We start from the raw sequence: 24,415 nt of genomic DNA, 5'->3' as shown, positions 1-24,415 counted from the left end.
GGGCTACCTATATTGGAGGGAGGGGGAAAGGTCAACAGGCTACCTATATTGGAGGGGGTAGGGCGTCATCTGGCTATCTAGACTGAAGGGGGGGGGGCAGCTGCTGACAGTGACCTTGAGTGGTAAAAGAATACACATCTGACCCTGGTCCCATGACTTTCTGTGTTTGGCCATTTATTTTGTGTATGCTCTAGTTTGTCCCATGACCCCCTGTGTATAGCTAGTTATATTTGAATTTACCTTATTCTGTCTGTCCCACAATCCCCAGTGTGTGAACAGTGATACATGTTTAGGCCTGTTAAGTCTCTGTTTGGTTGGATAGGCCCTGTTATGTCCCACAACCCTTTGTTTGGCCATTTATACTTACCGTATGTTGACCTTACTATGTACCATGATTCATTGTGTCCATTTTATTGTTGGGGGTTGCTGGCTACCGTACACACGCCTGATTCAACTGAGGCAGTCGTTATTGGATACCTCAGCCGACTTTAAGCAAACCTGAAGCATAGTTAAAGTAAAAAAAAAACCAAATACTTACTTAAGGTGGGGGAAGGCTCCCATTCATAGTTACATAGTTTGGTTGAGTAAAGACATTCGTCCATCAAGTCCTCTCATGGTCCCCTCGTTCCAGCGCCGTCTCCCTGTTAAAATCTCCTGCCATGGTCGGCTTTGGAAGTCTTCGGGGGCCCGAGTGCTTCCAAAACCGGGTGGCTCTATACTGCACATGCGTGAGAGAGTGCACTCGCGCATGCGCACTACTGAGCCGCCCATCTTCAGGAGCACTTGGGCGATGAAACGAGAGGACCAGGAGAGGAACGAGAAGGCTCTATTGGACCCAGAGCATTCCCCCTCCTTAGGTATCTGTTTCTTTATTTGAAATTCACTTCAGGTTCAGTTTAAGTCAGGCGTGTGTACGAGGCTATACATGTCTATCAAGCTGCTCCACCAATATTCCGCCGCAACCGACCCCCTAACCGCCAGCCCTGGCGCACTACCCATACTCGCAACCTCCAGAGGGAAACACGCGCCACTGAACGAAAATGGCGGAAAACTCGACTAAACCAGGATTTCCTACAGTACAAGACTAACCTGCAGCAGTTCCACACTGCCCTTGCTCATGCGAAGCAAGAATACTTTACCAAGCTCATCGGAGCACAAGCTTCCAATCCCCGGCGTCTTTTTAGCACCTTCAACTCCCTGCTTAAACCCACACCCCCACCTTCTGTTTCCTCCCTCTCTGCCACAGATTTAGCCACCCACTTCACCAACAAAATAGTCTCCATCCGTCAGGAAATATCCAATCTTCAATCTTCACCTCCCACCTGCTCACAACCTACTCCTTCTCCACCCTATCCTCCCCTCACCTCCTTCACTCCTACTACCACTGAGGAGGTCAACCACCTACTGCAGACTTCCCATACCACTACCTCCCCCCTTGACCCTATCCCTTCTGATCTACTTCAGCCTCACTTCACGGATCTGGCCCCAGTCCTCACTACCATGTTTAACCTCTCCCTATCCACAGGCACCTTCCCCTCAGACTTCAAGCAGGCCACTGTACTGCCTCTGCTCAAGAAACCCTCCCTCGACCCCTTGCTACCCTCCAACTACCGCCCGATCTCCCTCCTCCCCTTCGCCTCAAAACTCCTTGAGCGTCTGGTTCACAAACGCCTGACCCAGTACCTCAATGCCAACTCACTACTAGACCCACTGCAATCTGGATTTCGGCCTGCCCACTCAACCGAAACGGCTCTCACCAAAGTGGTCAATGACCTTGCCTTAGCTAAAGCTGAAGGTAAATACACCATTCTCCTCCTCCTTGACCTTTCAGCAGCTTTTGATACAGTAGATCATCCCCTACTCCTCCAGTCCCTCCAATCCATGGGCATTCACGATCTCGCCCTGACCTGGCTTTCATCCTACCTCTCCAACCGCTCCTTCACGACCTCCTTCAATAAGTCCTCGTCCACCCCCAACCACCTCTCAGTGGGAGTCCCCCAAGGCTCGGTCCTTGGCCCCCTACTGTTCTCCCTATACACATCCTCCATTGGCAAGGTTATCTCCTCCATGGGTTTTAACTATCATCTGTATGCAGATGACACCCAAATCTATCTCCACACCCCTGACATATCCACCACTACCATGGACAAGGTCTCCTCCTGCCTATCTGCCATCTCCTCCTGGATGTCCGCTAGGTTCCTAAAACTAAATCTAGACAAAACGGAATTTATGATCTTCCCACCCCGGTCATCCCTGGACCTCCCAGATGTGCAGGTCACTGTTAACCACACTACTATTCACCCTACCTCTCAAGCCCGCTGTCTGGGTGTCACCCTGGACTCCTCACTCTCCTTCACTCCCCACATCCAAAACCTCACAAAGTCCTGCAACTTCCACCTTCGTAACATCTGTAAGATTCGCCCTTTCCTGACCCCTGCCACCACCAAACTCCTCATCCATGCCCTCATAATTTCCCGCCTCGACTACTGCAATGCCCTTCTGTCTGGACTCCCTAAGACCCGAATAGCCCCACTGCAGTCCATCATGAATGCGGCTGCCAGAATTATCCACTCCTCCCATCGCTCCACCAGGGCGGCTCCCCTCCGTGAATCCCTCCACTGGCTTCCTATCCAGTCCAGAATCAGATTCAAGATATTGTGTCTGACCTACAAATCCATCCACAAAACCTGTCCAACCTACATTTCTGATCTTACTCAGAGATACACACCAAGCCGCTCACTCCGCTCCTCCAATGAACTTCGCCTGACCGTCCCCCGCATCACCCAGTCCCATGCACGCCTCCAAGATTTCTCAAGAGCCGCTCCGACACTATGGAACTCCCTACCTCCACCCATTAGGGCAGCCCCCTCCTTCAACACCTTCAAGAAGGCCCTCAAAACTCACCTTTTCACTCTTGCCTACCACCCCTCACAATTGCTCTAAACCCACAGCCGAACTCTGGTCCCCTACCTCTCGTGTCCCTACCTCTCCCTCTAGATTGTAAGCCTTTGGGCAGGGTCCTCACTCCTTTTGTGTCCTACCTGATCATGCACCTCTATTACTGTGCACCCATGCTATGCATTTGAGTGAACCTAACTTGCCTAACTCTATGCTCCCATCCAGTGACTGACTAAGCATTACCTTGTACTCATACTGTGCTGTGTGATCTGGTTTTCTTGTATTCCTGTATTGTCATATTGCTGTTTGTCACCCCTAAATATTGTCTGTAACCTAAATTAATGTCCAGCGCTGCGTAATATGTTGGCGCTTTATAAATACAACAAATAAATAAATAAATAAATATCACCTGACCCAACTGATCACATGCTTCTCCATGAGTTCTCTTAGACATGACCCTCTGTATGTGGCCACTAATACTCATGGCTGATGTTCCCCCATTGCAGGTGACGGCCCTCACTCTGCTCAGTGCTCTGAGCGTGATGCTGAACCTGGCTGGCTCCATATTGTCCTGCCAGAATGGACAGCTGGTGAAATCTTTCAATTCCTGCAAGAAGGTGAGTGCTCCCTCTACTGGTGACCTTGCCTGGTGTCCACCCCATCCTTCTCCTGACTCTTCTCTTCTGTCATACTCACCCAGGAGAACAACTGGTGCATCTGCTGCCACCCTGCTCTTCAGCCAGAGGTGCCATCCAGCTGCGGGGAGCTGGAGAAGCTCGTTCTGTATCCCAACCACCAGTGTGACAGCATCCGCAGTGCCCTGAAGGTGAATGTCCTGTGTTATGATAATATTCAAGGGGGGGGCAGGATAATAGTGATTGTCGTAATCACCTAATAACGATTACGCAAAATTACGCCCATACGTGATTACAATTGGAAAATTCAGTTGATTTTGTGTAATTTTGCGTAATTTTTGCATAATTTTGTGCCGACTTTAGAGGTGAATAGGAAAGGCCCCATACATGCCATGGTCACCAAAATGTTTTCAAAAAGAAAATCAAGGACTTTTTGTCTTGTACCCATTATTTTCCTTAAAGGACAACTGAAGAGAGAGGGATATGGAGGCTGCCATATTTATTTCCTTTTGACCAATACCAGTTGCCTGGCAGCCCTGCTGATCCTCTGCATCTAATACTATTAGCCATAGCCCCTGAACAAGAATGCAGCAGATCAGGTGTTTCAGACTTTAAAGTCAGATCTGACAAGACTAGCTGCATGCTTGTTTCTGGTGTTATTCAGATACTACTGCAGAGAAATAGACCAGCAGGCAGAGCCGGGACAAGGTCCTCCAGCACCCAAGGCTGAGACACCAAAGTGCGCCCCTCCATCCCGCCCACCCCAGCTGTCACACACTGATTGCTATTAGACTAAGAGGCGCCACAGGGCCCACAACCTCCCCAACACCTTAATATCTAGTTATCTGGCTTGCAGTCACTGCTATGTATCCCCTTTTCTTATTTATTTCTGCTTCAAACACATTTAGGAATGACAGCTGAATGAATTCTGCGCCCCCTCCTACACTGCACCCTGAGGCTGGAGCCTCTCCAGCCTATGCCTCGGCCCGGCCCTGCCAGCAGGGCTGCCAGGCAACTGGTATTGGTTAAAAGGAAATAAATATGGCAGCCTCTGTATACCTCTTACCCCCTTTAACATATGTAGCAATTTTAGTGGCAATAGAATGTAAGGGAGCTTTGCTATTCACAGCTAAATTCAGCACAACATTACGCTAAAATTACACAAAATTACAAATGATTACAAAAACAGATGATATTAATTATGACTTTTTTCCCCCAAAATTTCACATCTTGATTTTGCATCGTAATTGGGAATTTCAATGCAAAATTATGTCAATGTGAAATCTGTGCTCATCACTACAGGATAACGAGAATGGGATATGGAGAAACGATGGACGGGTGGAAAGGTGTTTGGAGTGGGTAGAGTAGGAGTTAAAGTGAACCTGATGTGAAAATAAATGTATGAGATAATGAGCTGTATGTGTAGTACGAAATACCAGTAATACATTAAATAGAACATTAGTAGCAAAGGAAAGAGTCTCATATTTTGTTTTGTTATATAGCTTTATTAATAACATAGCATCAGACTGTCACGGGTGCCGTCTGCCTTTTAGGGCTGGTTCACACGGGCGATTCGAAGTTGCTTTTTCGGCCAGCCGTGGCTTTCTTCGGTTAAGCGCTGCCCACTCAAGTGAATGGCAGCGCTTGTTCCATACTTTTACCGTCGTTTGTGCAAACGCCGCATTCCAATCCCAATTTTTACCAGCTTGTCAGCCAACCTTGGAAGCAACATGCAGCTTCCATGGTCGCTCACCGCCGTGTCTCCATGTCCCGTGGCAAGGATGAAAAATGCAAATTGCTGCAGAAAGCAGCTGAAATCTGCCAAATGCTTTTCTACACACCTTGAATATTTCAGGAATTGGCCTCGTGATGCCGCCCCTGGTCGCTTTGCTCCAAATGTTGTATGTACCCCCAGGTGCCTGTGCATTTATACTTTACTTTACCTGTCATGCTGTCCTTGAGTGTCTACCCATACTTCCCCCTTGGCACCCCACAGGGCTGCTGGCGTTCTAGCATGTGGGGCACGTGTGTGATGTCACACACGTGACAGAAGGAAGCACAGGAGAACAGAGGGACACACAGGGAGACTGAAGGTGACACAGGGAGACTGAAGGTGCACAGGGAGACTGAAGGTGCACAGGGAGACTGAAGGTGCACAGGGAGACTGAAGGTGCACAGGGAGACTGAGGGTGGCACAGGGAGACTGAGGGTGGCACAGGGAGACTGAAGGTGGCACAGGGAGACTGAAGGTGGCACAGGGAGACTGAAGGTGGCACAGGGAGACTGAAGGTGGCACAGGGAGACTGAAGGTGGCACAGGGAGACTGAAGGTGGCACAGGGAGACTGAAGGTGGCACAGGGAGACTGAAGGTGGCACAGGGAGACTGAAGGTGGCACAGGGAGACAGAAGGAGGCATAAAGGTAGACAGAAGGAGGCACAGGGAGGACAGAGGACCACACAGGGGGCAGAGGTGGCACAGGGAGACTGAATGTAGCACAAGGAAATAGGAGGCACAAGGGGACAGAAAGAGGTACAACCACCTGTGAGGGTGTGGCTTAGTTCGGTAGGCGTGGTTTACTTCAGGGGTGGGGCTTAATCATGGGCATGGTGCCCCCCCCCCCCCCCAGTACCAATGGTACTCCAGGCAGTGGCCTGTAATGCCTGTGCCTAAAAACACCCCTGGTGGCAAATAAAGTGTAAATGCATGGGCACCGGGTGGGCGGGGGGAATATATACAACATTTGGGAGGAACAGTGACCGGGGGTTTCCGTCGTGTTCATCGTTCATCGTTCATGATTATTGCTTGCCGTTACCGCTGCACACTGCGAGCAACCAAGTCGCCATGAGATTTCCCAGCATGTCCAAATGATACATTTGACCATTTTCCCAAAATTAGTCGAATTGTTGACTGGGCAAGATCTTGACAGTAGCGTTTTTCATCGAATAATAATGATCAAACCAGATGGTCGATCAGCCACCAAGCCGATGGATGTATGGCCACCTTTAGACAAGCTGCCAAGCTAAGAAAAGCTCTTTTGCATAGATAACAACTATACTGAAAGGGAAGTCGCATCATTTCTTAGTAGGGGTAGTATCATATGTGTATATGTTTATCTCACCATGTCACATTGCACTTCAGGTTCACTTTAAATGACAAGTTCACATGTTTACACATTCAGGCAAATGAACCTCAACTATAAAGAATTGTGCCGAGATCAGCCATATCTCTGCCAAATCAGATTTCCTTTTCCATCTGCACACACATGAAGGATGGTTGAGGCTTTCTAGCTACAGACAGAGGTATATGGATGAAGGTTACCCATACCCTATATTATAGGGTATGGGTAATATATATATATATATATATATATATATATATATATATATATATATATATATATATATATATCTCTAAAGCAGAGGGGTAACTAGAGGGGAGAAGGGGGGGGGGTCAGAGCTGTGGGGAGACCCAAACTACTAACCCTCCCCCCCCCCCCCTCCGATACAGAGGACTAGACTTCAGGTCAGGTGTTTTGTGGCTACACTTGTTATGGGAGTGAAGATTATGATGGCCACACTTGTATGACCCTTGTGATATGGACCTCAGCGTCGTGAAGGGTACCAAGGGGAGGCAAGGGAAGGGGTGTGAACCTTTGGGGGAGGGCCAATCAAAATTTTGCTGGGGGACCCATGAATTGTAAACTATGAGTGGTTTAAAGACAGTTAATATTTGGCGTCCAGAGATTGGCTGGGATGAACTGAACCAAAGTGACAGTGGCATGGACATAACAATCACCCCTGTGACCCCTGCCATCACAGGGGGGGCTCAGAGGCTTTAGAGGCCTCTCCTCCTCTATCTCTCCAGCTGCAAGTGCAACCAATTAGCAAAAAACCTCCCCATTTGCTCCCAAAAGCCGTCCCTGCCACCTCCTCCCACCATGCAGAGTAGTGAGCAGCAGAAGCATGAGTAATGTTTTCCTGCTTCCAGACAAAACACTCTCTGCTGCCATTCACCGGCTACCAATCACGTGACCCTCATCGGGTTTGGTGACCAAAGGGGCCCCATGCTATCATTTTTGCAGGGGGGCCCTATTAAGTCTAATTACACCACTGGATGGTGGGAATGGCTTCTTTTGGCTTTTTTCAGGCTGTACTTTATCGCCCATCCTCAGGGCCGGATTTACCATAAGGCACTGTAGGCATGTGCCTACAGGCACCTGATGGTGAAAAGGCGGCTCACTCCCCTCTCCAATTGCCTTCCTCCTGCCTTACCTATGCAGAGTCCCTTCACTCGGGGCCACCTCTAACTACTTAATACTGAGGATAGCCCTGGCTTGTGGCTCCCTAATACTACATAATACGAAGGGGCACCTGTAGCTACCTATGACAGGCAAGGGAACTAAGAGAGAATTGACAGCTGGGACAGCCAGCACACTTGCGGTGCAGTTCAGCGGGTGTTTGTAGGTTCATGGAGGGTGAAATCTAGGGTGCCAGGACATCTGTGCCTATAGGATCCTGTGATTCCAATTGCACCTGGCCCGGATAGCATGCATCCTTGGGCCCTAAGGGAATTAAGTTCAGTTATCGATAAACCCCTTTATCTTATATTTTGTAACTCACTTTCAACTGGCAGAGCTCCAGTAGATTGGCGTATAGCCCATGTTTTCCCATTATTTAAAAAGGGCAAAAAATCAGACCTAGGAAATTACAGATCTGTAAGCTTAACATCAGTTGTATGTAAACTATTTGAGAGGTTACTTAGAGATACTATACATGACTTCATAGTAGAAAAGAATCTTATTTCTCAGCATCAACATGGGTTTACTAAAAGACAGGTCCTGTTTGACTTACATGCTCAGCTTTTATAAGGTAGTGAACGTTAACGTGGATATTGGGAATGCTGTAGATGTGATATACCTGGACTTAGCAAAGGCCTTCGACACTGTTCCCCACAAAAGTCTGGTGCAAAAGCTGAGGATGCAAGGACTGGGGAAGAGTCTGTGTGCATGGATAGGGAACTGGCTAATAGACAGAAAACAAAAAGTTGTGGTCAATGGATCATACTCAAAATGGTTGGCTGTTAGCAGTGGGGTCCCACAGGGGTCTGTACTGGGTCCAGTGCTCTTCAATTTATTAATGACTTAGTAGATGCAGTAGAAAGAAATGTTGCTATTTTTGCAGATGATACAAAATTGTGCAGAATCATCAACTCTCAGGAAGATAGTGTCATATTGCAACAGGATCTGGATAGGATGGCTATATAGGCACATAAATGGCAGATGAAATTAAATGTTGAAAAATGTAAAGTCATGCATTTTGGTCGTACCAATGGTCTAACCCAGGCATGGTCAAACTTGGCCCTCTAGCTGTTGAGGAACTACATGTCCCACAATGTATTGCAGGAGTCTAAAAGCCCCAGTCATGACTCATAAAGGCAAATGCATTGTGGGATTTGTAGTTCCTTAAAAGCTGGAGGGCCAAGTGGCCCGTGCCTGGTCTAACCATACAAAATACATGATACAGATGGGGACATCAAACTTAGAGAAGGACTTAGGAGTACTCATTGACAACAAGTTAAATAATCATATTCAATGCCAAGCCGCTGCACCTAAAGCTAATAAAATTTTGGGATGCATTAAAAGGGAAATAAAAACTTGAGATGCTAGCATAATATTGCCCCTGTTTAACTCTCTAGTAAGGCCACATCTGGAATTCAGTTCTGGGCACCACATTACAGGAAAAATATTGCCGTTTTAGAGCAGGTGCAGAGACAAGCAACACAATTGATACGAGGGATGGAAGGTCTCACTTACCAAGAAAGGTTAGATAAACTGGGTTTATTTAGTCTAGAGAAAAGACACCTCAGAGGGGATCTAATTAACATGTATAAATACATCAGAGGGCAATATAAAAGCTTGGCGGAGGATCTTTTTGTCCCTAGGCCTTCACAAAGGACTAGAGGACATGATCTGCGCATGGCGGAAAAACGTTTTAGCCATTTATTTAGGAAAGGGTTCTTTACAGTAAGAGTGATTAGGATGTGGAATGCATTGCCACAGGAAGTCCTTATGGCAAACTCTATACCTGCATTTAAAGGAGGCTTAGATGCTTTCCTTATAATTACTAGGTATTGCCCAGTAGTGTTGATCCAGGGATTTTATCTGATTGCCACCTGGAGTCGGAAGGATTTTTTTTCCCTTTGGGGGCTAATTGGACCATGCCTTGTAAGGGTTTTTCGCCTTCCTCTGGATCAACAGGGATATGTGAGGGAGCAGGCTAGTGTTGTACTTTGTTCTCTGGTTGAACTCGATGGACGTACTGTATGTCTTTTTTCAACCCAAATAACTATGTAACTATGTAAATAAGGGCCTGCCCATCCTGACAATGCACTGAACACATGCCCCATACAGACCCTGTATTCTAAAAGAGAATCCTTCACTGAACACAGATGGGAACAAGATTTGAACACCTCCACTCCTATTTAGGGTAAATAAATGGGTCAGAAGGTTTGGGAAATTATGTTTTCCAGATATTGATGATGATGATAACAGAGTTTTTATATGTTCGATATTTTCTTTGTTGGGGAGAAGCTGGCTCTTCATTTGGACTGTCGGTTTTGGACCATTTTGTTTTCACTAGGTTCCACATTGGACAATATTGCTAACTCGAGGAGTTGTTTGTTTTCCTTTACTCACACAGTCTCCATGTTTTCCTTCATATCTGGGAATCCAGACCCTCCAGGTTGCCTTCACCCCTCAGTCGTGGTTACTTGTTCATGCCGGGCCCTTTGAACCTGGTGGTGGTACGTTGCTCTCACTCACTGCTCTCTGTGTATTGTAGGACCTGTTGTTCAGTGTTTGTGGCCTCACCATCCTCTCCACCATCATCTGCACCATGTCCGCTGTCATCTGCTGCGTTCAGATTTTCTCATTGGATGTCATCCATGTTGTAAGTTCTGTATAGTCATGCAGACATCCAGCTGTGGTCACCATCACTGGTCGCCAGACTGCTCGTGCCACTAATTGTCTCTTTCTCTTACTCTCACAGCTGGCACCCCACAGATCCACCTCTGTCAACCTGGAGTGCTTTTCTCCACCAGACACCATGCTGCAGAGCATGATCGAGTGTGAGGAGTTTGTTCCCCCAGTGCCACCACCACCATATTACCCTCCGGAATACACCTGCAGCTCAGAGACTGACGCACAGAGGTAAGTGACTGCCGCTGGGAACTGACCCTGGGCCCCTTACAATATTCTGGATGTAAGGAGGTAAAAGGGGGGCAGTAGTGTGCCGATTCGGTGCAGAGCCTCTATCTCCACCTAATAGGCACCGAATATTGACCTGAGGATGTGGGTGTTGTTGTCTGCACAATGCGTTGTCTTTTGCTTTGCAATAAAACCTTTTAGTTTATAAAAAATTAAATCGTAGACTTCTATCTTCAGATAAGCATTCCCTTACCTCATTTAACTGTTTTTTAACATTATTTTATACTCCATTGGGCACTGAGACAGTGGGGGTGGAGGCAAGACACAGTGGAAAAGTTCAGCAAAAGTTTGTGTCATGAGCACAAATCGGACGTGGCTAATTGCCATGCATAAGAAACCACATTGACATTGGCGGGCAAAGGGGCCACCGATTCTTTCTCTGCCCAGAGCCACCAAGAGCCTAGAGCCGCTCCTTTTGGCAGTCTCCATACTCTTTCTCAGTTTAGGATCCATTTAAAACCTACCTTCAGAATGATAACATTATTTTCAACCCGATTTTGCCCATTATTGCATAGACGCCATAGATGCCATATTTTATCGGTATTTGGGCAGCGTAGTGGAAATTTGGGCGTCTGGTAAATAACGGGCACTGGTAACCAAAAGCTGATATTTCTATAGGCGCCTATGCCGGCCCCCGACAATTTGTGTATTTTTTCTGTTTATCCTGTTAGTTTTAGGCATTAGGTAGGTAGTGTGTGCGGGGGGTGGGGTTCAGGTTCAGGCATTAGGTATGTAGTGTGTGCGGGGGGTGTTAGGTTTAGGCATTAGGTAGGTAGTGTGTGCTGGGTTGTTTTAGGTTTAGGCATTAGGTAGGTAGTGTGTGCGAAGTTAACTTAAGCATTAGGCAGGTAGTGTGTGTGGTGAGGAGGAGGGTTAAGGTTAGGTTTTGGGTGGGAGGGTCCTGTGTGAATAGGGTTAATGGTAAATGATTGAAGTTGTAACCATCTAAAAGAGGGTCACAAAAGTTTTGCTAATGTATTTCTGTGTGTGAGGAAACTTTAGCATCTAAGGCTAAGTTTCTGACTGTTGCTAAGCGACCAAAGCACACAGAGCAGTACAACTTTCCAGAAGCCCTGCGCGGCCTGTCGGAAGCTACAGTGCAGGCGTCCAATTGTGTCGGCCAGGGGTTCACTTACTGAGCCTTTGTCCAAGTTTTTGGACCACCAATTGAGACCCTTTCTCAGGGTGATTCGCACCCACCTGGCCGACACCTTGGACGCCCTGGGGAGACTCGGGGGTGTGGAGGTTGGGGAGAACGAATTTCTGGCATCCATTGACGTGGTGAATTTGTACACCCGCATTCCTCATGTTCAAGGCATTTCAGCGGTTAAGCAGTTGCTGTTGGAATGTGGTGAAGATGCTAGTTGGGTTGAATATCTAATGCAATGTCTTGAGTTTGTATTGACACGAAATGTGTTCCTTTTTGATGGTCAGTGGTATTGGCAACGCTCTGGAGTAGCTATGGGAACCCCTGTAGCCCCTACATTCTCTAACCTATTTTTATGGGTATGGGAAAAAACTTACATATTTGGAACCATGAACCCTTTTAGGGATAAAATCAGGCACTGGTATCGCTATGTGGATGATGTGGTCTTGACTTGGAGGGGCACTGTGGTGGAGTTCGAGGAATTTTTGGCCTATATTAATATCAATTCCCTCAACATGCAGTTCACGAGTGTGGTGGCCAATCCCACCTTGTGCTTTCTCGACTTAGAACTGTATGTTGAGGAGGGCCACGTCCTCAGCCGAGGCCACCGAAAGGATACTGCTACCAACTCCATGCTCCTTCAGTCAAGTTTCCACCCCCCACATACGATCCAGGCTATCCCCTATGGACAATTCGTCAGGTTGAAACGTAACAACTACAAAAGGGAGGACTTTGTACTCCAAAGTAAAGAACTGGCGATCAGATTGTCCATGAGGGGATATGAGATGGAGGAATTAAACAGGGCATTTCGAAGAGCTGATAATTTGAGTAGAGAGTACTTGATGACCAATAGGAGAAAGGCGAGATGCCATCAAAAACTAGTGGATCAACCCCTTACGTGTGTGTTCAACTACACTCCAATGGCAGGGAGGATTAAATCAATAATCCAGCGACATTGGTGTGAGTTTCAAAACAATATTGGTGCATGTATGATTGCCAAGCATAAACCTCTTGTATCGTTTAGGAGAGCGCCAACTGTTGGAGACAGAATCACCAGTAGTGAGTTCAGATCGGTTGATGAGCAAAATTGGTTGCAAAAACACATTCCTATTGGTAATTTTAGATGCGGAAATTGCAATCACTGTACTCAATTTAGAACTGGAAAAAGCGTACAATTGGGCGCTAAGATCATTCATTTTAAACAGTTCTTGCACTGCCGCTCTAAAAATACCGTGTATGCAATCATGTGCTCGTGCGGCCGTTTTTATGTGGGACAGACAACCCGCATGATTTGCACCCGGTTCCAGGAACACGTTAATTCGATCAGAACGGGTGTAGGAGCGGGGAGGTTTATCTCACATATGCGTGAATGTCACAATGGTGAGTCCAGCTCCTTGCAATTTTTGGGCTTAAAAGAAATCCCTATGCCCCATAGGGGAGGAAATCATGAACAAATGTTGCTTCAGCAAGAAGCTAGAATCATTTCTGAGACAGGAGCTTGTGGTCCCTTGGGACTGAATGAGAGAAACGAGCTACATTGCTTTCTCTCTAAATACTAGCTTGCTGCACTGTGTTTCTCTGTATTGCTTAATGGTGTTAAGCTATTGAATTTCTTTTTCACCTCTAAATGTCTATTTAAGATTAAGGACGATTGTGTCCCCTTGTATACGCTGGCGAACGTGTTGATGATCACTATGGCAACCCCCAGGTCAATGCGGCCAATGACAGGCAGGCAGTGACGCGAGACCCGGAAGGAGGCGATGCGCAGTGTGCGGGGAGACCCGCTGCTCAGCCATTGGTTTAGAGCTAGCGCACATGTCACTACCGGTAGGCGGAGCCATATTGCCGGACGTCATGGCGGCGTTTCGTGGGCGGTATACCTGGCCGTACTAACGGTGAGTGAAACCATTTAAAAAGCCGGCGATACTTGGGTTAAGATGTTCTTTCCTGCCTCTGAAGAAGCTTATTTAGCGAAACAGCTGTCAGGCACTTCCCCTCACCCCCACTGTGTACCCCGTTGTCTGCATCACCGTGGATTAAAGGTACCTTTTATGCTTCAACAGTGCCTCTATCTTCTCTTCTCATCAAAGCACACAGAGCAGTACAACTTTCCAGAAGCCCTGCGCGGCCTGTCGGAAGCTACAGTGCAGGCGCGGAGGGGCAGGACTAGAAGGGTGTAGCAAGAGGGAACTGGCTGAAACTAGCCAGAGCGCGCCAGAGAGTGAAGAGAGCAGAGCAGAACTTAGGAGACATGAGCAGCGGTGAGGAGCAGGAAAGGAGGCCACGAAAGAGAGAAGGTCGCAGCAGTCACCTCGGAGGCTAAGAGGGGACCCGGCGGCCATGCAGCGACTACAGTGGAGCAAGTAAGGCGGAGGCAACCCGGCCAGACAGTCACCGGAGACCAGAGGAAGTGTGCACAGAGTCCATCCGAGCTAATCCGGACAGAAAGGACCCCAGCAGCCAGATGAGTATTGGGCCTGAGAGCCAACTTCAAGTTACAGTGTGTGTTCAGTTGGTAGCCAGTGTCCAGCGGAGGCTTGCTGAGATAGAAATATAGCAACCAGAACCCGGAGAAGCCAGTTCTGTTCAAAGTGCTGTTACTAGAGACTGTTTGTGTGCAAAAGCTTTAAAGATACAGAGATCTTGTGTTGATTATACAGCTGTTGATGCAAGATAGAGCTGCCCAGCTAAAGTGAAGAAATCTTCTGCCTCTTATATAAAGTGTATTGAGAGTAAAGGCCTTGCTGACACTAAGAGATATTAACAGCCTCCATAAGTACCCCGCAAAGCTGATACAGACCCCCGTACAAGTTTTGCATCAACTCTAAATTGGAGCTTATTCAGCCTAAAAGTCAACGTGCACTAAAAGAGAGTTATATTGTGGGAGAGTGATTTGGGTGGCATAGCTGGGTGCATTGGTCACTTTATCTTTTATTTTGTTTACTTTTATTTTCCTAACATTTGTTTGATTTATATTTTATTTTGTTTGTTATTTTGGGGGGCCCTATCCAGACAGGTGTGTTAAGTGTAAAGTGGGTTTGTGGTAGATTATCAAGGGTAAAGAGTCTAAGAGATCTGTGAGCAAGGTGAACATCCTTTTGGGATCAACCATCGAACTGTGCAGCTATACAGCACCATCTTAAGAACTGTCACAAGTTCCCCCAAGGTTTTGCAGAGCAATATAGCTTGGACTTGGTTGCAAGGGACTGAGAACTGTTTAGGAACTGAAATTTCTCAGTAGACCAGCCCCTTCCCCAGCCCACGCCCCAACAGTGGTACTGTGATGTAAACATGCTGTAAATTGATTGATTATTTTACAAGAAGACCTTTGTAGCTCAAATTTCTTATATAATTGGTATGCAACTTAACCTTTTTATTCTGCAGCTTTTACCGGTGCATCGACTGTGAAGACGAGAGGATTGTGTATTTTGACCTGTGATGTGCAAGGGAGGTGTATTGAGTTGTTGAAGTGTTACAGGTTGATTGAAGCTGACAGTGACCACCGTTAGGTCACAAATAAATCTTTGAGTCAACCGGGGCCTGGGTCTAACATTTAAATTGGGTTACAGTATTAATTCCAATATTTTACTATCGGCATTACTGGGCGCCCACATTTCCAGATGCCTTTTTTGTAAGTACGCGTATGTTTTTCTGGACAGAGCTTTAAGGCTCTAAGTTCCAAGCGTTTGGAAGAAGAAAAGCATGTCTAAAAACCGCAGCCGGCTTGAGGACCTCATTCTTCTCCAGTAGAGTACATCTTGGCCACTAACCCCCAACTTGCTGACCGGACAACATTTGGCATCAGTACAAGGCTGTCATTATCACAATGCTATCTGTTCTGATGAGTACGCTACTAGCACTATACTGTATCGGCAGTACTATGGAACGTGGTAGGACCCGATTGGCTCAAGTACTACTCCTGCTTATCCTGGTCTGAACCCTGCTGTTAAGGGAATTACAGGAAGCAAATAAAATTCACTTCCTATAATGCATTAAAATATTATTAATATTTAATTCTTTGAATAAATAACTGGGCTTTAGTGTATTTAATTTTCACTTATTTTCATAATTGCTAGAGTTCAACAATAAAGGCCAAATCCAACCCAAACGTTCTTCTCTGGATGGAGTGGAGTGGCTTAGAAACAAAACCTAGTTTTTATTGCTTCTCTCTTACATCCTGCAATGTCACTAGAGAACAGGAAGTGAGGACAATCTCTCTGCATAGGGCACAGACAGCAGTAAAAGTGTGACAAAGTTGCAGCCCTTCCCATGCTATCCCTCCCACCTTACAAAAAGTACTCTGTAGATATCTTCAGTACCTTTGGTACCCCCTTATGGTACTTTTGGTAATCTGAGACATGAGAGAGGTCAGAAAAAATGGTAGTTGGGCCCCTTGGAACCCATTAGGCCCCAGGCAACTGCCTACGTTGCCTGGTGGATGATCCTGCTCTAAGTGTATGGTCCACTGGCTGATGTCATGCACTGGTCCAGAGAAAACCTGCCTTGACCTCCACTTTATGTAAGGGTAGGGAGGGACTTTCATGGCAGCCTCCATAGGATGGCAATTCCCATACATATTAAATATTTATACAGATGTTTTGATGTGAACTTGACCTGCCTGCTGACCTTGCTGAATTATTAATCATCTCTCCGCAGTTAATTTACAGTTCTCAGAAGCTCTGGTTTATCTCAGAAATGTTAAAGGGTCAGTCCACCCAAATCAGATGCTTCAGGTTTTGGGTGGAAGCAGCAGATTTGTGGAGTTTTCTGCTGACTTTTCACACTTGATTGGAAGATCCACAGTTTCCTCCAGTCTCCTCTTTATCTTACTCCTGTCTACAATCAAATCTTACTAAAAATAGCACATGCCCCATATGGTACATGGTGGCACTCGCGGTAACGGTGGACATGGGGGTGATGGAGGCTGAGGATGGGAGTCGTGCCTGTGGGGACAGGTGGGAGTTTAGACTGCATGGGCACTGGGGGTACATTTAACAATAGGAGGGCGGCCAGGCAGGTGGCCTAGCTAGGCAGATCCTGGATGGATCTCATGCCGAAATCTATCATGAATTGGTCTTGTGTTTTGGGCAGACAACAGATCTCTCACTGATCAGATTCGATCAGACAGAGATCTGTCTCATAGTCGATCTGCCCATACATCGCTAGATGTACGGGTACCTACGGTATATTCTCCATTTCTTATCTTTAGTTTTCTTTTGGTTTATATTCTGTGTCAATAACACGTGTCTCTTTTTTCCAGCATCACGTATAATGGCTCTATGGACAGCCCCATCCCACTGTACCCCACAGACTTCCCTCCTTCGTATGAGAGTGTTATGGGGATTCGGGAGGACAGTCAGGTAGGATAGAGAGGTCATAGTGGTCTCCTCTTCAGTTTGATGAAAGTTACCAGAACTCTCTTTCTTCCTTACAGGCCACTTTGTATGATGTTCAGGCCAACGAGAACTCCACTCACAGTGTATCTGACCGCATAGGCTCCACGGGACACAGTGCTAATGGTGAGTTGGTGACATTGGAGGATGAGATTAGAGTCATTGGTGGGAAGGTGGAGATGGGTGCAACGGTATTGGCAGATTGGTGAGAGTGAAGCTACGTACACACATTAGATGAATATTGGTCTGAATCCTATTAAAACAACCGTATAACGAGCTTTTGACCAATTTTCAGTAGCAACTGCACACGCCCGACTGCCACCGATGGTAACAAATGAATTATATTGGGAGTCTGTCGTGATCCCTCCTGCATTTTTTCAACCAACAATAGTTCATCAAAGGAATTGTGTACAGTTAATTAAATGACATATAAAATTCTTTTTGCGTATAGCGCATGTGTCACAGTCAATCGTAGTGGTGCTCAAATACCCCTTTTTAAAATTCGAGTTTGGTCGAATTCGAATAGTCAATTATTCGAGGTCAGTCGAATATTCGAGTCGAATAATTTTTACTATTCGATTCGACCTCGGACTTCGAGCTCACTATTCGAGTCGGTATTCGAGCTCACTATTCGAGCTGACTATTCGAATCCAACACTTGTTTTGAGGGTGAATGATGCAAGAAACATCTTTTTTTCCAAGTAACAACAGCAAGTGATTATGTGGGGATGTTCCTTTAAAAAAAAAATGTGGAAAGAGAAGTTGTGTCCTTAATTTTGTTCAGTAGTGTTACTGTATATACTTGTTCTTCTTCTTCTTTATCTTTCTTCTTCTTCTTCTAGATCTTCTTCTTCTATATCTTCTTCTTCTTCTTCTTCTATATTGTCTTCTTCTTCTTCTTCTTCTTCATCATCTTCTTCTTCATCTTCTTCATCTTCTTCTTCTTCTTCATCTTCTTCTTCATCTTCATCTTCTTCTTCATCTTCTTCATCTTCTTCTTCTTCTTCATCTTCTTCTTCATCTTCATCTTCTTCATCTTCTTCTTCTTCATCTTCTTCTTCTTCTTCTTCTTCTTCATCTTCTTCTTCTTCTTCTTCTTCATCTTCTTCTTCTTCTTCTTCTTCTTCTTCTTCATCTTCTTCATCTTCTTCTTCTTCTTCTTCTTCTTCTTCTTCTTCTTCTTCTTCTTTTTCTTCATCTTCTTCTTCTTCATCTTCTTCTTCTTCATCTTCTTCTTCTTCTTCTTCTTCTTCTTCTTCATCTTCTTCTTCTTCATCATCTTCTTCTTCTTTTTCATCTTCTTCTTCTTTTTCATCTTCTTCTTCATCATCTTCTTCATCTTCTTCTTCATCTTCTTCTTCATCTTCTTCTTCATCTTCATCTTCTCCTTCTCCTTCTTTTTCAATATCGTCTTCTTCTTCTTCACGTATTTCTCTTTTCAATTTTTTTTTTAAAGAAATGCAGCTATTTTTGAGCGTAACAAATAGCTGGTGGGCGCACGCATGTTGGAAGCGCCATTGTATGTGCTCCCTGGCAGTGGAAACACAAAGACAGCAGGAGGTAAATTCAGCAGCAGGAGGAGGAGGATGAGTGTGTGGCAGCAGGCAGTCAATGAGGCAGGCAGCTCGCCGTGACATAATAGCCCTGGTACCTAGCGGTGATACCAGGGCTGTAAATAAACACAACAGGAGGTCCCAGACAGCGGTCGTGCAGCCCACATTGTGTCCAATACACAACTGGGACAACACAGTTTTCAACCCGGGCACCTCAGAAAAATTAAACCTTTTTTTTTTTTTAATGGTTTGTTTGGTTTTGGTTTTGCAACCAATATAGCTATTGTTTGACGTAATAGCTGGTGGCAGAGTGGCAGCAGAAGGTAATTCTGTGTACCCTGGCAGTGGGAAACACAGACAGACAGCAACAGCAGCAGGAGGAATGGAGGAGTAATGTGAGCAGCTATTGTTTGACGTAATAGCTGGTGGCAGAGTGGCAGCAGAAGGTAAATCATCTGTGTAGTGTACCCTGGCAGTGGGAAACACAGACAGCAGCAGCAGCAGCAGGAGGAGGTATGGAGGAGTAGTGTGAGTGTGGCAGCAGGTAGGCAGCGTGACATAATAGCCCTGGTACCTAGCGGTGATACCAGGGCTGTAAATAAACACAACAGGAGGTCCCAGACAGCGGTCGTGCAGCCCACATTGTGTCCAATACACAACTGGGACAACACAGTTTTCAACCCGGGCACCTCAGAAAAATTAAACCTTTTTTTTTTTTTAATGGTTTGTTTGGCTTTGGTTTTGCAACCAATATAGCTATTGTTTGACGTAATAGCTGGTGGCAGAGTGGCAGCAGAAGGTAATTCTGTGTACCCTGGCAGTGGGAAACACAGACAGACAGCAACAGCAGCAGGAGGAATGGAGGAGTAATGTGAGCAGCTATTGTTTGACGTAATAGCTGGTGGCAGAGTGGCAGCAGAAGGTAAATCATCTGTGTAGTGTACCCTGGCAGTGGGAAACACAGACAGACAGCAGCAGCAGCAGCAGGAGGAGGTATGGAGGAGTAGTGTGAGTGTGGCAGCAGGTAGGCAGCGTGACATAATAGCCCTGGTACCTAGCGGTGATACCAGGGCTGTAAATAAACACAACAGGAGGTCCCAGACAGCGGTCGTGCAGCCCACATTGTGTCCAATACACAACTGGGACAACACAGTTTTCAACCCGGGCACCTCAGAAAAATTAAACCTTTTTTTTTTTTTTAATGGTTTGTTTGGTTTTGGTTTTGCAATCAATATAGCTATTGTTTGACGTAATAGCTGGTGGCAGAGTGGCAGCAGAAGAAGGTAATTCTGTGTACCCTGGCAGTGGGAAACACAGACAGACAGCAGCAGCAGGAGGAGGAATGGAGGAGTAGGCGAGCAGCTATTGTTTGACGTAATAGCTGGTGGCAGAGTGGCAGCAGAAGGTAAATCATCTGTGTACCCTGGCAGTGGGAAACACAGACAGACAGCAGCAGCAGCAGCAGGAGGAGGTATGGCGGAGCAGTGTGAGTGTGGCAGCAGGTAGGCAGCGTGACATAATAGCCCTGGTACCTAGCGGTGATACCAGGGCTGTAAATAAACACAACAGGAGGTCCCAGACAGCGGTCGTGCAGCCCACATTGTGTCCAATACACAACTGGAACAACACAGTTTTCAACCCGGGCACCTCAGAAAAATTAAACCTTTTTTTTTTTAATGGTTTGTTTGGTTTTGGTTTTGCAACCAATATAGCTATTGTTTGACGTAATAGCTGGTGGCAGAGTGGCAGCAGAAGAAGGTAATTCTGTGTACCCTGGCAGTGGGAAACACAGACAGACAGCAGAAGGGCAGTACACAGCAGCCCACTGTAGGTGTAAAATGTGTGGCTGCAGGCGACGTAATAGTCAAAGTGAACCAGGCTGGCTTAGTGAGCAGGAGCCAGGAGGTGGTAAAGGGTGGTAAGGCACATTAACGATGGTTCCGGCAGCCAGTTCATGTCCCCCTCTCGCCGACAACAGGGGCCAGGAACTCGCCTTCCACCCACGCCTGGTTCATCTTGAGAAACGTCAGTCTGTCCACAGACTTGTGAGACAGACGTGAGCGTTTCTCGGTGACCACGCCACCAGCTGCACTGAAGCAGCGCTCGGACAGCACGCTGGAAGGGGGGCAGGACAGCACTTCCAGGGCGCACTGCGCCAGCTCGCTCCAGATCTCCATGCGCTTGACCCAATACTCCATGGGATCAACAGGGGCATCGCTGTCAAGCCCGCTGTACGACCCCATGTAGTCAGCCACCATGCGGGTCAGGCGCTGGCTGTGACCGGAGGAGGATGCTGCTGCATGCATCTCCTCTCTAGTCACTGCTGCCGGAGCCTCTACAGTCCTGTAGAGCTCGTGGCTGAGAGACAGCAGGTCTGTGGGGCGCTTGCTGCTGCTGGATGCAGGCACCTGCTGCTGCCTCTGTGCTGGCTGCTGGACAGTGGGGGTGGAAGGCTGGGGGAAGGCTTCCTCCAAGCGCTCAACAAGGGCCTGCTGCAAGCTCCTTATTTGTTGCGCTGGGTCTCCTCCTGCAGGCGGCAGGAACTGGCTCAACTTCCCCTTGAGGCGTGGGTCCAACATCATGCTGATCCAGATGTCCTCCCTCTGCTTCATCTGGATCACCCTGGGGTCCCTGCGCAGGCACGTCAGCATGTGCGCTGCCATTGGGAAGAGGCGGGCCACGTCTGCTGGCACATCGACGTCAGTGCTGTCCTCATCCTCCTCCTCTGCCGCCTCATCCTCTCTCCACCCCCGCACCAACTCAGCTGCGCTGTGCTGATCCCCCTCATCAGCAGCCAGGTCAGGGACCTCCACCAAGTCCTCCTCCTCCTCCCCCTCAGAGGTGGACTGCGCAGCTGGTTGCCGCTCCTGCTGGTCCAAGGCTGCCGCTCACTGTTCCAGCAAAGCATCGAGGGCCCTGTTCAGCAGAGAAACCAGGGGCACCCACTCGCAGACCATAGCATGGTCCCTGCTCACAATGTTTGTGGCCTGCAGGAAGGGAGCCAGCACAAAGCACACCTGCTGCATGTGCCTCCAGTCATCATCGGGGACGATGGACGGGATGTTGCTGGTCTTGTCCCTTCTCTGAGCTGCGGAAACAGTGGCCAGGGCAAGGTACTGTTTGACAGCGTGCCTCTGTTCAACCAGACGCTCCAACATCGCCAGGGTGGAGTTCCAGCGAGTCGGAAAGTCAAGGATCAGCCGATGGCGTGGCAGATCCAGCTCCTTTTGCACGTCTTCCAGGCTCGCACAGGCTGCAGCCGAGCGCCGGAAGTGACGCACAACATTCCTTGCCGTTTCCAGCAGTTCGCCCATCCCCTGGTAGGTGCGCAGGAACTTCTGCACCACCAGGTTCAGCACGTGGGCAAGACAGGGGATGTGGGTCAGGTTTCCCCTGTCTATTGCGGCAACCAGATTGGCCCCATTGTCGGCCACCACCTCTCCGACTCTGAGGCCTCTGGGGGTCAGCCAAATCCTCTCCTGCTCCTGGAGTTTGGCCAACACATGGGTTGCCGTCAGCTTGGTCTTCCCAAGGCTGACCAAGTGCAGCAGCGCTTGGCAGTGGCGGGCCTTCACGCTGCTGCTGAGGCGGGGGGTTTGGCCAGGTGTGCCGGAGGATGGCAGAGGATCGGAGGAACCTGCTGCAGTTCCCCTGACCCTGCGGGGTGGCACCACCCACTGTGTTGCTGCTGCTGCTGTGCCCGCTGCTGCTCTCCCATCCTCACCCCCTTCCACCAAGCTGACCCAGTGGACAGTGAAGGACAGGTAGCGGCCTGTCCCGAAGCGGCTGCTCCAGGAGTCCATGGTGACGTGGACCCTTTCACCAACCGCGTGCTCCAGCCCTCGCTCCACATTGGCCATCACAAAGCGGTGCAGTGCAGGAATGGCCTTGCGGGCAAAGAAGTGTCTGCTGGGGAGCTGCCAGTCTGGGGCTGCGCAAGCAAGCAGCGCACGAATGTCGCTCCCCTCCTGCACGAGCGTGTACGGCAGGAGTTGGGAGCACATGGCCCGTGCCAGCAAGCCGTTCAGCTGCCGCACGCGACGGCTGCTGGGAGGCAGAGCCCTAACCACCCCCTGGAAGGACTCGCTCAAAAGGCTCTGGCGTGGCCTTTTGCTGACACGGGAATCAGCAGACACAGCAGAGGAGGCCACTGAGGACTGGCTGCCAGAACAGGCCTCAGTGTCGGCGGCAGGAGTTGCAGAGGGGGGAGGAGCAGTGCGTTTCCGCACTCCTGCTGGTGCTGCTGGAGGAGCAGGAGGGCGGGTGGCTGCTGTTGCTGCTGCTGCTGCTGAAGGCTGTGCAGTGATGGGTGTGGTGCCACTGCCAGCACCAGATGCCTTCAGCCTCTGGAACTCCTCATGCTGGTGGAAATGTTTAGCCGCAAGGTGGTTGATGAGCGAGCTGGTGCTGAACTTTAAGGGGTCTGCACCTCTGCTCAACTTCCGCTGACAGTGGTTGCAAGTGGCGTACTTGCTGTACACAGTGGGCATGGTGAAAAACCGCCAGATTGGTGACAGAAACATCCCCCTACGGCATGGAAGCGCTGCTGCCTGTCTCCCTGTGGTGGTTGGGGGGGGGGGCTTGGGTGCGGCTGGTGGTGGTACTGGCTGATGCTGCTGCTGCTGCTGCTGAGCCTGAGACACCAGCAGGCTGTGGGACGCTGCCAATGCTTGCAATGATGCGCCTCCTTGCAAGGCCCACAAGCGCATCCTCCTCCTCCTCCTCAGAGCTGCTGAGGACGACATCCCCTGGAGGTGGTGGCACCCAGTCTCTGTCTGTCACCGGGTCATCATCATCATGCCCCTCCTGAAACATGTCCTGCTGGGATGATGACCCCCCAAACTCCTCTCCTGATGCATGGATGGGACGCTTGACTGTCGCCACAGTCTTGCTGTCCAATCCCTCCTCCCCCAAAGTGCCCATCAGCATCTCCTCCTCAAAATCGCCAACAACAGCAGACAATACCCTGATGGTGCCTGGGGTAAAAAGACTGCTGAGTGACAGGTCGGCGACTGATGGTGAACTGGCCTCCTCCCCAGGCCCTGCTGGGCGGCTGCTGCGAACAGGGGTGGTGGTGGTGGTGGTGGTGGTGGTGAGGGTGGAGGCCTCAGATGCAGAGCTGATGGCGGGCTGCTCATCCTCCGTCATGAGTTGCACCACAGTGTCTGCATCCTTTTCCTCAATGGGACGTTTCCGACCCGGCTGGAGGAAAATGGGAGCAGGTGCTACACGCTGCTGCTGCTGTGTCTCTGCAGCGTGAGTTGCAGATGCTCCTGCTGGGCGGCGCCCAAGGCGTCCACGGCCAGTGGCTATGGGAGGAATGTTAGCCACTGACGCTGCTGCTGCTGCTGCGGAACTGTGCATGGTGGCGCGCCCGCGGCCGCGGCTTGCCACAATGCTGCTCCCTCTCCTCCTGATTCCCTTGCTGCCCTTCCCCTTGCCCAAACCGCGCTGGCTGCCACTTCCAGACATCTTCAATGTTTTGGGCGTATAGACAAAAGTTTTTTAAAAGGGCGGGTGAAAAG

At 48.5% G+C, this 24,415-nt stretch overlaps 1 protein-coding gene across 4 annotated transcripts in view; it reads left to right on the top strand.

The window, feature by feature from the left end:
- Nucleotides 1-24,415, top strand: part of ENTREP3 (endosomal transmembrane epsin interactor 3) — a 49,346-nt gene that overhangs the window by 8,089 nt on the left and 16,842 nt on the right. For 3 of the 4 annotated variants that reach the window (XM_068251480.1, XM_068251479.1, XM_068251477.1), the window contains 6 exons: nt 3,405-3,515; nt 3,599-3,724; nt 10,374-10,481; nt 10,581-10,741; nt 17,206-17,305; nt 17,380-17,464. In XM_068251480.1, the coding sequence (XP_068107581.1) occupies nt 3,405-3,515; nt 3,599-3,724; nt 10,374-10,481; nt 10,581-10,741; nt 17,206-17,305; nt 17,380-17,464 (691 nt within the window). Of the gene's footprint in view, nt 1-3,404; nt 3,516-3,598; nt 3,725-10,232; nt 10,336-10,373; nt 10,482-10,580; nt 10,742-17,205; nt 17,306-17,379; nt 17,465-24,415 lie in introns of all 4 variants that reach the window. The other variant, XM_068251478.1, reaches the window with a different exon arrangement.

Source organism: Hyperolius riggenbachi, chromosome 9 (assembly GCF_040937935.1).
Source record: "Hyperolius riggenbachi isolate aHypRig1 chromosome 9, aHypRig1.pri, whole genome shotgun sequence".
Classification (NCBI taxonomy): domain Eukaryota; kingdom Metazoa; phylum Chordata; class Amphibia; order Anura; family Hyperoliidae; genus Hyperolius; species Hyperolius riggenbachi.
The sequence above is the reverse complement of the archived record's forward strand: the minus strand, read 5'-3'. Positions and strand labels throughout refer to the sequence as shown.